At 47.1% G+C, this 13,929-nt stretch overlaps 1 protein-coding gene across 3 annotated transcripts in view; it reads left to right on the top strand.

Moving 5' to 3' along the window:
• The window catches only part of HLTF (helicase like transcription factor), a 1,760,895-nt gene that overhangs the window by 977,683 nt on the left and 769,283 nt on the right, over positions 1–13,929 (top strand). For all 3 annotated transcript variants that reach the window (XM_069618321.1, XM_069618322.1, XM_069618323.1), the window contains exon 16: positions 8,469–8,612. In XM_069618321.1, coding sequence (XP_069474422.1) covers positions 8,469–8,612 — 144 coding nt within the window. The remainder of the gene's footprint in view (positions 1–8,468; positions 8,613–13,929) is intronic.

The raw sequence follows: 13,929 nt of genomic DNA, 5'->3' as shown, positions 1-13,929 counted from the left end.
CAACAGGATGAACTTAAACTACCTCAAACTCAACCCAGGCAAAACAGAAATAATGATCATCACAAAAAGCGGAAAAGACAACCTCTACATCCCATGGCCAACTGAACTTCCAACGCCATCATCAACTGTAAAAAACTTGGGAGTCCTGATGGTCAACTAACTCACTCTAGAACCACAAGTAAATGCCCTAATCAAGAAATCCTTCTTTCTCCTGGGATCGGTTAAAAGGATTCTACCATTCCTCTAATTCGCCAACAAAACAACTGCCGTCATCCCCCTCATGTCCATACTACACTACGCCTTTTTCTCACCTCGCCCCAAAAACCTGGAACTAACTACCAAAGAACAAACGGAATACAAGAGATCACCTACAATTCAGGAAACTCCTCAAATCATGGCTCTACACCCCATAACCAGAAAGAATGCCCATAAGGACAGACACAGAGGAACTAGGCCGAGAGAAGAGCCTACCCTGACTCCCCTAATCATCACCCCTTATTAAAATAAGGATATACGGACATGTAACATATCCACTTATCTATTAAAAACAAACCTCACCAATCATAACAAGAAGACCCACAGATCAATCGAAAGGGAGAGCAAGGTGTTACCCAGCAATGGCACCTGGAAACCCTTGAGGGCACAGGCAGCAATGGACCATAAACAGTAACACATAGGAAAGAATGGGGATAGATAATATATATCCACTACCTAAGCAGGCTTATGCCCGCCCCTGGGTGTACCAAGCTTAATAACTTAGCTGGAGGCCAACCTCATCCTCCTGCCCAGATACTAGACAGTCAGGAAAGGTACGAGAAGTTATACCACCCACTGGACTACCTACAGTAAATAGAAGCTGGTTAATGATAATGAAACACCGGGGGGCATGACTAGGAAGCCATGGAGTAGGACGCGAGTCCGGAATGCTCCTGCAGGTCCTTAATGATCCGGACGAGTAAAGGCGGTATATGCTGACCAGAAAGACTGCATTTTGTCCCAAAGCTGTCTGAACAACCCTGGAATTGATGAGGAGCGAAACCGCAATGTAAAAGACAACGGAACGAAAGAAGCAAGCCAAATTCTTAGAGCGGTGTGGGACCGTGTAAAAACAAGATGGCTGTGACACCAGGACAAAGGACCGGCCTGAGGGAATGAAGTGCGGAATGAGAAGGAGCCAAGGAAGCCGAGGAACAGTCCGTCCATTGTGTATTAGTAAGCGGTGCACAGCGGACCGGGAAGGCAGTGAAGGAACCCCCACTGAGAACTACACTGGGCACAAGCAACGGAGTGGGGAATCCCTGGAGGCAGGGAGCCGTGCGGTGCGCCCCACTCTGCTGGTGCGCTAATCCAGGAGCGTGAGAGATTGCGGGAGGTGAGCGTTGCACCCAGCCGGAGAGCTCCATAGATCTGCCCGACTGAGCGGCGGGTGAAGAGTGCGGTGTGTCGAGAGCGAATAAAAAAAAAAAAAAAAGCCAGAACCGACAGTGTTGCCTGTCGTTCCAAATAAGTAGCAACAGTGAACTGCAAACACCGGACAGCTGTAGCACGGCGAGGAAACCGCTGTAGAGACATCAATGGAAGCAGGATGGACACGGCCATCTCAGACCTGAGGACTGCGCTAGAATTCGAAATTGATGCTGCGAGTGTGGATGTGAATTTACTACGACAAGATGTACGAGCCCTGGCTGAACGCACAGTAACCCTGGAAAAGGTAGTGAAGGACAACACAAGGTCATGCAAGACTAACGCAACAGACGTCCATCTGCTACAACAGCAGATGCACAATCTTGAAAATAGAGCAGAAGAAGCGGAAGGGCGGGCCCGCAGAAACAATGTACGCATAGTAGGACTTCCGGAAGGGGAGGAGGGACCCGACACAACAAACTATCTGGAAAACATGCTAATGCAAGAGATAACGAATGGAGCGTTGAGCCAGGGGTTTGCAGTGGAAAGAGCGCACAGGGCCCTGACTAGGAGACCGCCGCCGGATGCCCCACCGCGACCGATCATCGCAAAGATCCTGACTTACAAAGACTGAGAGAAGGTCCTAGAGCACTTCCGGAAGGGAGGTACAATCAGCAGGGCATCAGCAACTGTCACTGCATACCCAGACTACACAACTATGGTGCAAAGGCAGCGACTGAACTACGGTGCTGTGAAGCAAAGGTTACGTGAAGCGGGCTATAGCTATATGCTGTTATATCCGGCAAAAGTGAAGGTGCTCCTAATGAATAAAGCTCTGTTCTTCGAATCACCAGAGGATGTGACTACATGGCTGGATTCTAGGAACTGTCCGGGCACCGCAGAGCAGGAGGAGAAAGCGACAGAGGAATGAATGGGAGCCTTGCAAGCGCTGCGCCGAGACGGAAGAACACAACCCAAAAATGATAAGTACAGCTTACATAAAGACATTCGGACTATACTATAGTGAAGCGTATATGGGACTGGTGGGTCGGACGGTATCGCCACTTTACAAGGTGATGTTAGCGCAGGGCAGGAGGCAGCAGCAAGGACATGCTATCTACCACCCCCCGCACCCTGGAGGTAGCTTAGTTGGGATACTCTTAGAACGGTATCCCCCTGCTGAGTACCGGTTATACAGCGAAAAGGGCTAGATGCGGGGTAGCCTAAGATCCAGGGATGGAGCTGGGCAACAGGGCAAGGGGGAGGGCAACAGTTGGGGCGGGCCAAAAATGGGGGAGGGAACTTTGAAGGGTTGTTAAGGGGAAAGGTTGGGAGGGGAGGAAGGGGGTTGTGTAGTGGTATTAGTAAGGGAGCGAGCTTACATCCACACGCTGCTGCGCATTATGCGGAGGACAAGAGAGGACAGGAGTGGGACTGGATACGGATGAGAAATGGGAGACCTCAAGATAGTAACCTGGAACGTGATGGGGCTTAACAGTTATCTGATGAGAAATAATATCATGATGTACATCAAAAAGCAGAAAATAGATATTGCTCTATTGCAAGAGACCCACCTCACAAAAGAGAAGCGGGAGATAATAAAGAAGAAATGGAAGGGGACTACAATAGGAGCAACATACTCGGCATTTGCCAGAGGGGTAATCACCTGAATAGCACTGCAAGTCCCCTTTCAGCTATTACAGTCCATTGTGGAGCCAGATGGGAGGATGGTGGCGATACGGCGATTGATGGAAAATAAAGTGCTGTGCATCATTAACACGTATGCCCCGAACCAAGATACTGTAGTGTATTTTAAGACTTTATATAGTAGTTAGCCCGTGCCTGGGGGGGATGGGGTGGTCATATGGGGAGGCGACTTTAACTGTACACTAGATCCCAGGGAGGACAGGTCGGACACAAAATTAGACAAACCTACCCCTGCAGCTAAAACCTTGAAGACCCTGCTGGGTGACTTTCAGCTGGAAGATATATGGAGGCTACAGCACCCATGCGATAGGCAATACTCGCACTACTCTGCCCCGCAAAACTTGTACACAAGACTAGACTATATGTTTGCTTCAGACGGGGTGACAGGGGAGATAGTGCGGTCGAAATACAAAGCAAGGGTCCTTTCGGACCACTCGCCATTGACCTTAACGTAGAAATACTTGCCTCATAGAACTACGATTCCAACATGGCGGCTCAGAGCCGAAGCGCTGAGAGACAGTGTTCAGGAGGGACTTGGGGGCTGAAATACTTGAATACTTTGAAAATAACAGGAGCGTAGAATCGGCAGGCACCCTATGGGAGGCATTTAAGGTGGTGGTGAGAGGAGCAGCTATATCTAAATCCAAGGGACTACAAGGAGGCATAATACAAGACCTCTGAAAGGCAGAGGCGAAACAAGAAGCAGTAATGCGTAAGGGAGATAACACTCTGGAGGAAGCTGAGACCATAAGCCAATTGCAACAAGAAAGTGAAGGGCACTGGGAAAGATTATGCAGCTTAAATTACAGGAAATTCGTAGAGAGGCAGCATGCTGGTGGGGACAAGCCAGGGAGGATGCTAGCATGACTGTATAAAAATTAGACGCCTATGTCACAGATCAGAGCAATACAGAGAGAAAATGGACATCTGCTCTACCCAAGAGTGCGTAAACGATGGGTTCCTTCAATTCTATCAACAATTGTATGGGGACGTAGAGGGGGGGAGAACAGAAAGAGATGATGGAAACACTGGAGGATATTGGCTTGCCTAAACTGAGTACAGAGGAAAGAGTGCCTAGATGCCCCAATTACGTTGGAGGAGCTAGAAGCAGTGATCAAGCAACTACCCACTAGTAAGGCCCTGGGTGCGGGCGGACTCCCTAGCGAGTTTTACAAAACGTATAAAACGGAAGTGCTTCCGCCTCTACTGACAATGTTGAATGAAGCGTTAGAAACAGGGACACTACCAGAATCCCTAAGAGAAGCGATCATCATTCCACTCCTGAAGCCTAATAAGCCAAGCATGGGCTGCGGGTCGTACAGACTATTGTCCATGCTGAACCAGGATAGCAAAATACTCACGGCTGTGCTGGGGAATAGATTTAGGCCGGTTATTAGCAAACTCATACATCCTGACTCAACCGGAAATGTCCCGCACAGAATTATAGCAGACAATCTTAGAAGCCTCCACCGTGTCACAGAGCAAACGGAAAAGGATTTGCACGAAGTTTCTATCATTTCACTAGATGTGGTAAAGGCCTTTGACTCTGTCAAATGCCCCTGGCTGATGGCTGCCCTAAAAGAATATGGAATGGGACCCGTGTACATGAAATGGGTGAAACTACTACACAGCTCACCACTAGCCAGGGTCAAGATGGGAACGGTCATCCATCTCAGAAAGGTGGCAACTCAGCAGGGGAACCAGACAGGGATGTCCCTGGTCCCCGATGCTATACATCCTTGCACTGTAACCCTTAGCGGTATACTTGAGGCAACAGTATGAGGAGGTGGGGATCTACACGAAAGGAGGGCCACATTTAATATCGTTGTATGCTGACGATATGCTGCTATACTTAAGGTTTCCGGAAGAAAACCTGCAATACATCTTAGAAGTAATGGAGCGGTTGCTCTCCGGCATTGCAGTTAACCAGAAGAAGTCATGTATTTTCCCCCTGGGGAGGTATAAAGGGATCCCGCGAGAAAACCTACCAGTGCTCCAAATACCCTGGGAAACCAGAACCTTTAGCTACCTGGGAATAGATATTTACCACACGGTGGAGGCGGAGCATAAACACAACACAGAGAAGGCGGTGGCAAACATTGAGAACAGCATGAGATTCTGGGCTAAACTCCCCTTAGCCATGATGGGAAGGGTGGCACTGCTGAAGATGGTTGTATTGCCAAGGTTGTTAAACTTTTTTGGGAATATACCACACATGATACCTAGGCGATTCTTTGTCAAACTGCAGAGCATATGTAGAGTTCATCTGGCACAACACCAGAAATAGAATTGCACTGTGGAAACTGCAGAATATGTATGACAAAGGGGGCATTAAACTGCCCAACTTTGAGGTCTATTACCTGGCCAGCCAACTACAATATGTGACTAAGTGGTTAAAGGAGGACTCATCATCGTCCAGACTGTTTAGGTCCTAATCTGCCCCGTTTTTCCTGAAAGAATGGATATGGCTGCCTGAATCTGAACTAAAAGGGTGAACGAGGATGTTAGAACTGGGGTGGGAGATGTGGCGTAAGGCTTGCCAGGCCATGGAGAACCCAACCCTGTGCTCCCAGCAGGTGCCTCTAATGGCATTGACTGGAGGGGACGAGCAACTAAGAAAGACGATTCGCAAACACTGGGAACCGATGGGCATTATAACACTAGGAGATGTATGGCAAGATGGACAAATAACGGAATTTAATGAACTAGTAGAAAATACAGGCCTACACCCAGGGCAATACATCACTTATACCAGATTGATACGGTGGGTGAGGGGGACATGGTCCGAAATAGTGCTTGAAGACCAGCCTGACATAGCTATAGAAACAATCTATGACATTTCTGAAGGGGGACACGAGGTTTCTCGGATCTATGAGCTGTTGATGTCTAGGGTGGGGAAGGAGGTGGCCCAGCTGAGACAGGATTGAGAGGAGGTAGTCGGGGAACCCATGAATGACGGGCTATGGGAGAGGGTGCAAAGATACCAAAAAGTGTCCAGGAATGCGAGGCTGCAACAAATCCAACTATATGTAACCCACAAAGCGTACATGACCCCCCAGAGAATTGCTCGATTCAAAAAAGCAGGTATACAAACATGTCCTAAATGTGGGAAAGTGAACGCAGGAATAGTGCATGTGTTCTGGGCATGCCTGGAAATCAGAAAAAACTGTGAAGTAGCAGCCCACCGACTAACCGAGAAGGGGATCACGCTAGATGTGGAATCCATATGGGCATGCATGATTGGGGGTTTTCCTAGACCGCGCAAGCTGAAACACGTAAGCAAACTTAAGGACTTGGCCTATATACTTGCCAAGCGCAGAATTGCCATAGGATGAAAGAACACAATAGACTAAAAGTGGAGGTATGGTGGTATGATCTCCAGAAATGGGCGGAAACGGCAGTATGGAATGAAGCGGCCAATAGAGGGGGGGGAGAGGAAGCAGAGACTCTGGTAGCCCAGGCCGATCCAAGCGAACAGGACACCTCCGAGGATACAGAAAGGGGGAGTACCCCTGGAAGCAACAGCGACGGATAACGAAGTGGGGTAGGTTCGAGTTATAGGGAGGGTATCGGAAAGCAGTAGATACAATGTGAAATTGCATATGATGTTTGATACTATGGCATGTACTGCTGGGTTTGTTGTGATGTTTGGTTGATATAAACGTTAATAAAATTGTTTTTAAAACAAATGATAATAAAACACCACTATCGATCTGGGGACAATACTCACCGAACCAGGGGTACTATGCCAATTAATTTGCTAATCCAGCCACAGTATCACCATAAAAACTAGACAATCAAGTAAACCTAGAGGGAGAATATACCAACCCAATGTGACTACCTGATACATAAACTAAACTACAGGGATTGAGACATACAACACACTAACCACAATCTCTAATTTCTGCTTACTTAATGCACACAAAACCCACACAACCACCTCTCTCACAGCAAACCGCACAGACTTCACTGCAACAACAAACAACCAACACATAGATTGCAACAACAGCACGCGAGGACCCGCTTCGATCCTACTTGCACACCCAAGCTCAGCGCACAGTGAAAACCGAACAGAAGCTGCCAACAGTACACCACCTCACTTCGTACGCCCTCTTCACCCACTAACCCACCCCGTCCACCTTTTTGTTTACAGATCCGCCTGAGCGCCTGGTGACCAACTCTGTTGGTAACGGTGCGCTATACAAATACTTTTTAACGTTAACATAATGACTTAAAATTCACTTAAACACCTGAAAGGAAAGTATGAATTTCTACAAACCAAAGATGACTATAAATGTTTCATAACAGAGTTTTGTGTGATAGTATTACATGCTTGCTTCATATCCTATTGTTTTTTTGGGCCTATAATAGAGTAGTTTTGTATTATCATTCTAAGAAGAATCATTGTGTATTTCACTGTGTGGAATCCTTGTGGACCTCTGACCCCACTCACTTCCCCTGAGATTAACCCTTGACCTCTCTCCACGCTTACTTTGATTGGGTTTGGCTAACCTCAGATTTCCCCTGTTTACTATAACTCACGTGATCTCCTAAAATCTGTCTCAACAGGCCGCTAGCACACATAAAGTTTTGCAAACTCTTGAAATCATGTAGATTGTGAGAAAAGTACTAACGGGGCAGAATTCCTGCTTGTATCAATAAATAGGTTGATGGGAGGGTTTATAGATCATGCCCAGAGGTGCAGTGTTGAAACTCCTAGCTCAATATCGTACTTGTCCTGGTAGAAGTCTTGAGATGCCGCTTCATTAGGAAGGCAGACCAAGAAAAAGGCAAAGATATGATGGTGTACTGGAGCATTGAAAAATAACTGCGACACTGGATGATTCGAAGAACGTGATCATTGTTGAATGAATAGGCAATTAAGCTCCTAGATTAAGGCTTAGACACTGAACATTAAGTCCTTGTTGAATGGGTACTTGCATTACAATTGCTTTCTTTCACCTTCACCTCAAGCTTTTGCAGGCAAACAGAACTCTAGCCTGGGAAACTGCGTTGGGAGTAGTCATCTTACTGAGACCAGGGCCTATCCAAACCATCCTTGAGCCACTGGCCTACGAAGGGGAGGTCCTAGTCGCTAAGAGATACTTTTTTGATATTTTTACCATTTGTTCCGCCCTTTTGTGATACTTACGGCACTAAAGAATCCGTCCTATTTGTGTTGATAAACATGTTTTTCCATTCTCTACCTTCCCCTGGCATAAATACTAGTTAGATCACAGTGATTGATGTCAGCATTCCATCCAAGTTCAATGTACACAATTGTTAAAGCGATTTTAGCCTCACTATTGATGCGTTGCGAGGGTCTAAATATTGACTTTAATTTTTTTTCTTTGTAGGAACAGTTTGAAAACCATGTAACACCAGATGTGCAGTTGAATATAACTGTTTATTATGGCGCAGATCGCAACAAAGACTCAGCGGTTTTGGCACAGCAAGATGTTGTTCTGACTACATACAGTGTATTAAGTTTTGATTATGGAGTAAGTATGTACAAGCATTAAACACTCTAATTCACAAAGGTAAGGGTAACTTTACTTTGTGACTTTAACAATATTTGAAAGTTATATCCGTATATGCTGAGCATTTGTGAAGGTGAAGTGATGTATGGTTTCTAATTTACCTGCTGCATAATTTCATATGACCAAAGATGGTTGTGAATTCTTTGACCAGTAGTTCTGGGAACTAAACAATGATCTGTCATTTGTCAAATATAAGGTGACCCGAGTAATAGCAGAGTTTGTGCATGCTCTAGGTCTCCCCAGTCTCTACTCATTAAATGCCTTTCCTTGATCAGTGTATGTTGTCTCTAGCACAGGATGCTATTTCCCTACAATACATCGACTAATAACAAGTAGTTAGGGCATTTGCTCCCCCATGGAAACCATTCTGCTGTGTAGGTGGGAAATGGGTTGTGTAAGGGTGCAGAAGGAATGCTTGGACACAGGTGATGTAGGTATTGTCATAATATTTTACTAAAGTAAAAATGAGGGTTTGGAAAAATGCCTCCCTGTCCCGAAGTACCAAGAGATGTTTCCCTGCCTCAATAGAAACTAGTTAATACTGTCAGGATGTCAACATAAAATGCCAGTCACTGTTGTGTCCCAGAACCCTACTTCTGACCCTAACACTAATAACATAAATCTAAAGTGCAAGGAGACTTTTCTCTCAAAATGGTGCTGAAGAAAATCCTTCATCAAAGGAAAAGTTCTAAATGTTAGTGATGGTGTTAATCAAAAGAAATGTCATTTTTCAAGGATGAGGTGTTCCAATAACCAGGAATTGCTCCTTTCCGCTGGTTCTTGGCTTGTTCCATTTCACAAGACCAGAAGTTGACTTCTGAGAAACGACAAAGTTCACTTTACTCCTGGTTTCTAATATGGATGGGAGTCCCAGTCTCGCAGTATTGGTTGCAACCAACTTGGTTTTACTCTCCTGCCAAGTTGGTCCTTCTTAGTAATTCCTTCTCTCTCAGATAGATTTTGTCCAACGGAATTGCTCCTTTCCGCTGGCTCTTGGCTTGTTCCATTTCACAAGACCAGAAGTTGACTTCTGAGAAACGACAAAGTTCACTTTACTCCTGGTTTCTAATATGGATGGGAGTCCCAGTCTCGCAGTATTGGTTGCAACCAACTTGGTTTTACTCTCCTGCCAAGTTGGTCCTTCTTAGTAATTCCTTCTCTCTCAGATAGATTTTGTCCAACGGAATACCAAAATCTCTAAGTGTCTCATCCCTTTGGATCCCAGACCCGGTGTGCCGTTAGTAAACCTGGTTTATTTATTCTCCTCTTCTCGGTAGACATTATCCTTGAGAATATCAGAATTTCTTTTTGCTAGACTCATGGATTTTTTGATCAGTCTCCTGAGTGAGTGGGAACTTTTTTTCCCACTCTCATTCTTTTGCTCTTGACTATGGGAACCCTAGTTCATTATTTTCTTTTATGGAGTCATGTGTTCCTCCATATTTTCTAAGGCATCTGTAATTTACTTTCAATGGATTGTCTTTTTTTCCGCGCAGATGCCTAATCAGATAGATATCCTTATCCAGCTTCAGCTGCCCGTAAAAAATTTCAACAGGGGGCGTAGTGAACCTCGACTCAGCCGTCAATCCGTCTTGACTCTGTGCTAGATAGTCGGCTCAAGACATGTCAAAGGCATATATAAACTACTTCACTACGCTCGTACCTCCAGTTCCTTTTTTTCCACATGCTCGGCATGCTGCTCCGAGTATTGCTAGCGAAAATCTTTTTAGACTCTTCGACATCCATTCAATGATTTTTCATTAAATTTGGTCTTCCCAAGTAACATGTCCGCGCCCAAGATTTTGAGGTTCAAACACTGCACTGACTGCGACTCCAAGATGTCAGTGACCGACCGACCGACACAATATCTGCTCTCGATGATGACCATCAGAGATCGATCCTTCATCCCACTTGATTGTTTTTTTTTTCTTTTTTTTTTGGTTCGAATGCGCAGGAGCGCTGATGCTGAGAATGATCAGGGCGACATCGGCTCCGGAACTGGCGGAGTCAACTATTTTGATGACCAGGGAGATGTACTAGCCTTAGCAGAGGGACTGCATAACGCCAGTGGGCTGGATACATCTCCCGATGTTGAATTGCACCAATCTCAGAGATATGCCCATGGTCATGCCAAATTCAGGTCCCTTGTGGACAAGAGTAGTTAACGCCCTAGGGCTCAATACTTCTACCGGACCTGTTCAGGGCTATGAACTCAGATATTTTGGACGAGGGTCCAACCACGGAGAAAAACATGCCATTTAACACAGCCATAGCCGACCCAGTCGCCTGCTTGTGGCAACACCCATGTGCTTTCCCCCATTCAATTCCAACTTCACCAGCAAGTACAGGCGGGCTAGAGGGGATCAGTCTTTCCTTTGTTCTCACCCTAATCTGGAGGAATTGGTTGTTCAGGCAGCCACTGTATCCACCAGGGCAGCGTCATCCACCTCCAACTTACCACCTGACAGGGAGGTCAAGAAGGTGGACGCTGTTGCAAAAAGGTCTTTTCTGCTGCCGGGAGCATGGCGATGAAGGCTACAAATGTGTCCTGCAGTTTCACAAAATATTCCTTTGGCCTATGGTTGGTGATGAAGCATGAAGCCCAATACTTCACTGAAGGGGCATTGTGAGAGGTTGTGGATTATGGAAAGAAGGTGGCCAGGGAGTCCTTGCATACAGGCCAGGACGTGGGGCACTGTGTTGGTTGGTTGGTCGGTCGATGGAGCCGGCTATGGTTCTTAAGGCCTACCTGTGCTCCTCAGGTTTTCCCCCTAATGCCCAGTGTAGGTTTCTGGACATGCCCTTTGATGGGGAATATTATTTGGCCCAAATACCGATGACTCCTTCGAGAAATTCAGAGAGTCCATGCTTGACGCAAAGTACCCAGAGCTTAGCTGCGCAGCAGACGGCCATACCTGTCTTTTAGCTTCGCTTCAAGGGGCAGAGGCGACAGGTGCCATGTCCCTTTCGGCAGGAAGGCACAGCTCCCACAAGTCAGGCAGTGTCTGAGGTGTTTCTCGTGCTCCGCAAGAGGTAGGCGGTCCTCTAGAGGCCAGCAGAGAGCAGCAGCGGCTAGGGCAGCTCCGTCCTCAAAGCCTTTTTATTTTCCCCTCCCACAACTCACAAGTTGGAGGACAGCTGTCCCAGCATTGGATCCAGTAGCAGGAGATTACCTCCGACTCCTGGGCTCTGAAGCTCGTGAGGTGGGGTTATTGTCTTCCCTTCTTAAGACCTCCGGGCAGGCCCCTACCACCTCCTTGCCAGCCGTTATAGGAGCTACAGGAAGAACTGCGAGCCCTGTTGAAGGGTGCCGTGGAAGAGGTACCACCTGAGCAAAGAAGGTCGGGCTGGTATTCCCAGTATTTCCTGGTACCCAAGAAGGGAGGAGGTCTCCGTCCCATCCTGGACCTCAGGGCCTTGAACAAGTTCTTGAGGAAGGACACATTCAGGATGGTGACGTTGAGAGAGATTCTCCATGCTCTTGAATTGCTGGACTGGCTGGTGTCCATAGATCTTCAGGACGCTTATTTCCATGTGCCGATACAGCAGAAGAAGTTTGAGGTTCCTCATAGGGGAAAAGCACTACCAATTCAAAGTGCTTCCTATTGGGTTTACCTCCGCTCCAATGGTCTTCAAGCTCATGGCGTTAGTTGTGGCTCACCTCAGGAGATCTGGTGTCCATGCCTTCCTGTACTTGGACGACTGGCTGATCTGGGGAAGGTTGGCAGAGCAGGTCTTGTCCCATCTCGGGGACACCTGCTCACTACTTCACAGGATGGGCTTCTCTGTGAACTTGCAGAAGTCAATCACAACACCAGGTCAGAGGCTCCAGTTCATCAGAGCAGCCCTAGACCTCCGTGCAGGGAAGGCCTTTCCACCTGGGGAGAGTGGCCAGCATTGCGCAGATGGTAGATCTATTCCAGAACCGCTCCACGTTACCAGCGGCTTCCTTCCTCCTCTTCTTAGCCCTCATGTCCTCCTGTATTTTTCTAGTGCCAGAGGCCAGTCTGCGAATGCAATCGTTACAATGGGTCCTTTGGGGTCAATGGTCCCAGTACCTCGGAACTATGAAGTACCTACCCCCTTGAAGTGTCCAGGTACGTGGTTGACAACCTTTCTTGATGTGCCAGCAGCAGCAACTTGCTAGTGGGGGTGCCCTTCTGACCTCCATGACCTCAGATTCAGGGAGTCACAAATGCGTCCCTGAAGGGTTGAGGCGCTCACTGTGAGGACCTGCAGGTGAGTGGCCTTTGGGCAACAATGGAAGCTAGTTGGCACATCAACAGGCTGGAGTTGCGAGCCATCAGGTTAGCCCTGGAGGCATTAGTCTTGTCTGTGAAGGGGAAGCATGTCCTGATCCTGACTTACAATACGGTGGCCATGCATTACCTGAACAAACAGGGTGGCGTGCGCTCCCTCTGCAGAGAGGCGATGCAACTGTGGTTCTGCTTGCTGGAGAAATAGATCTCAGTCTCAGTGTTAGGTAACATTTCCATTCATGGGTAATTTTCCATCCAGTTGTATACCCCCCAACTTTTAGATTTTTTTCTGATCATCCTAGCCTGACTTTTACCAGTGGAGCCCAGCCTTCTGCTTTAATCCGCTGGGATTTTGCTCATCTTGTTATGGGGAAACTGACATTCCCTTCAGTCTGTCAGTACTGGGAGACTTGGTTTCCCTTAGTCTTTTACTTTATTGCCATTTGTTGCTAACATTTATCAGTGCACAATGTACCTTACAGTACAGTGCACTGGGGTCTCTTTTCTATTTTTAAGGCCCCAGACACCCTCAAAGGATTGTTGGTAAATGGACAAGTGTGTCCAGGAAAGAGCTGGTGGCAGCAGTTACTTTTAAAGCATTTTTGACTCTTTTTCTATTGTCCAAACCGCATTTGCCTCGGGACAGTGGCCAGTGCCTAAAATGGCCATGCCATGAGGTCCTTTGTTCTGTCCTTTGGCCATTTTGTCCCTTTGCCTTCCCCAGCCCCAGTAAATTCCTTATTTGGTCATGCAGATCCCCACGCAAACATTACTTTTGCAGGCTTCTGCATGCCTTGTGTGTGTTCGCCCAGGATGTGGGCTGGAGCTGTCTAGTTCCAATACACATCCTGGGTGCCAGGATGTCTAGTATGCTGGGATGACTGGGACCACTGTGGTCCGTGATTGGTCCATGTCTGGGATGGTTGAATGTGAGCAGATTGTTTCTCTTTGTTTTGGTGCAATGGAGATTCTGCACAAGAGAAGGCACTCTAAACCTATTCCAGGTCAATCTTCTGAGT

The sequence above is a fragment of the Ambystoma mexicanum genome, chromosome 10 (assembly GCF_040938575.1).
Source record: "Ambystoma mexicanum isolate Mex_15411 chromosome 10, UKY_AmexF1_1, whole genome shotgun sequence".
Lineage (NCBI taxonomy): Eukaryota > Metazoa > Chordata > Amphibia > Caudata > Ambystomatidae > Ambystoma > Ambystoma mexicanum.
The sequence above is the reverse complement of the archived record's forward strand: the minus strand, read 5'-3'. Positions and strand labels throughout refer to the sequence as shown.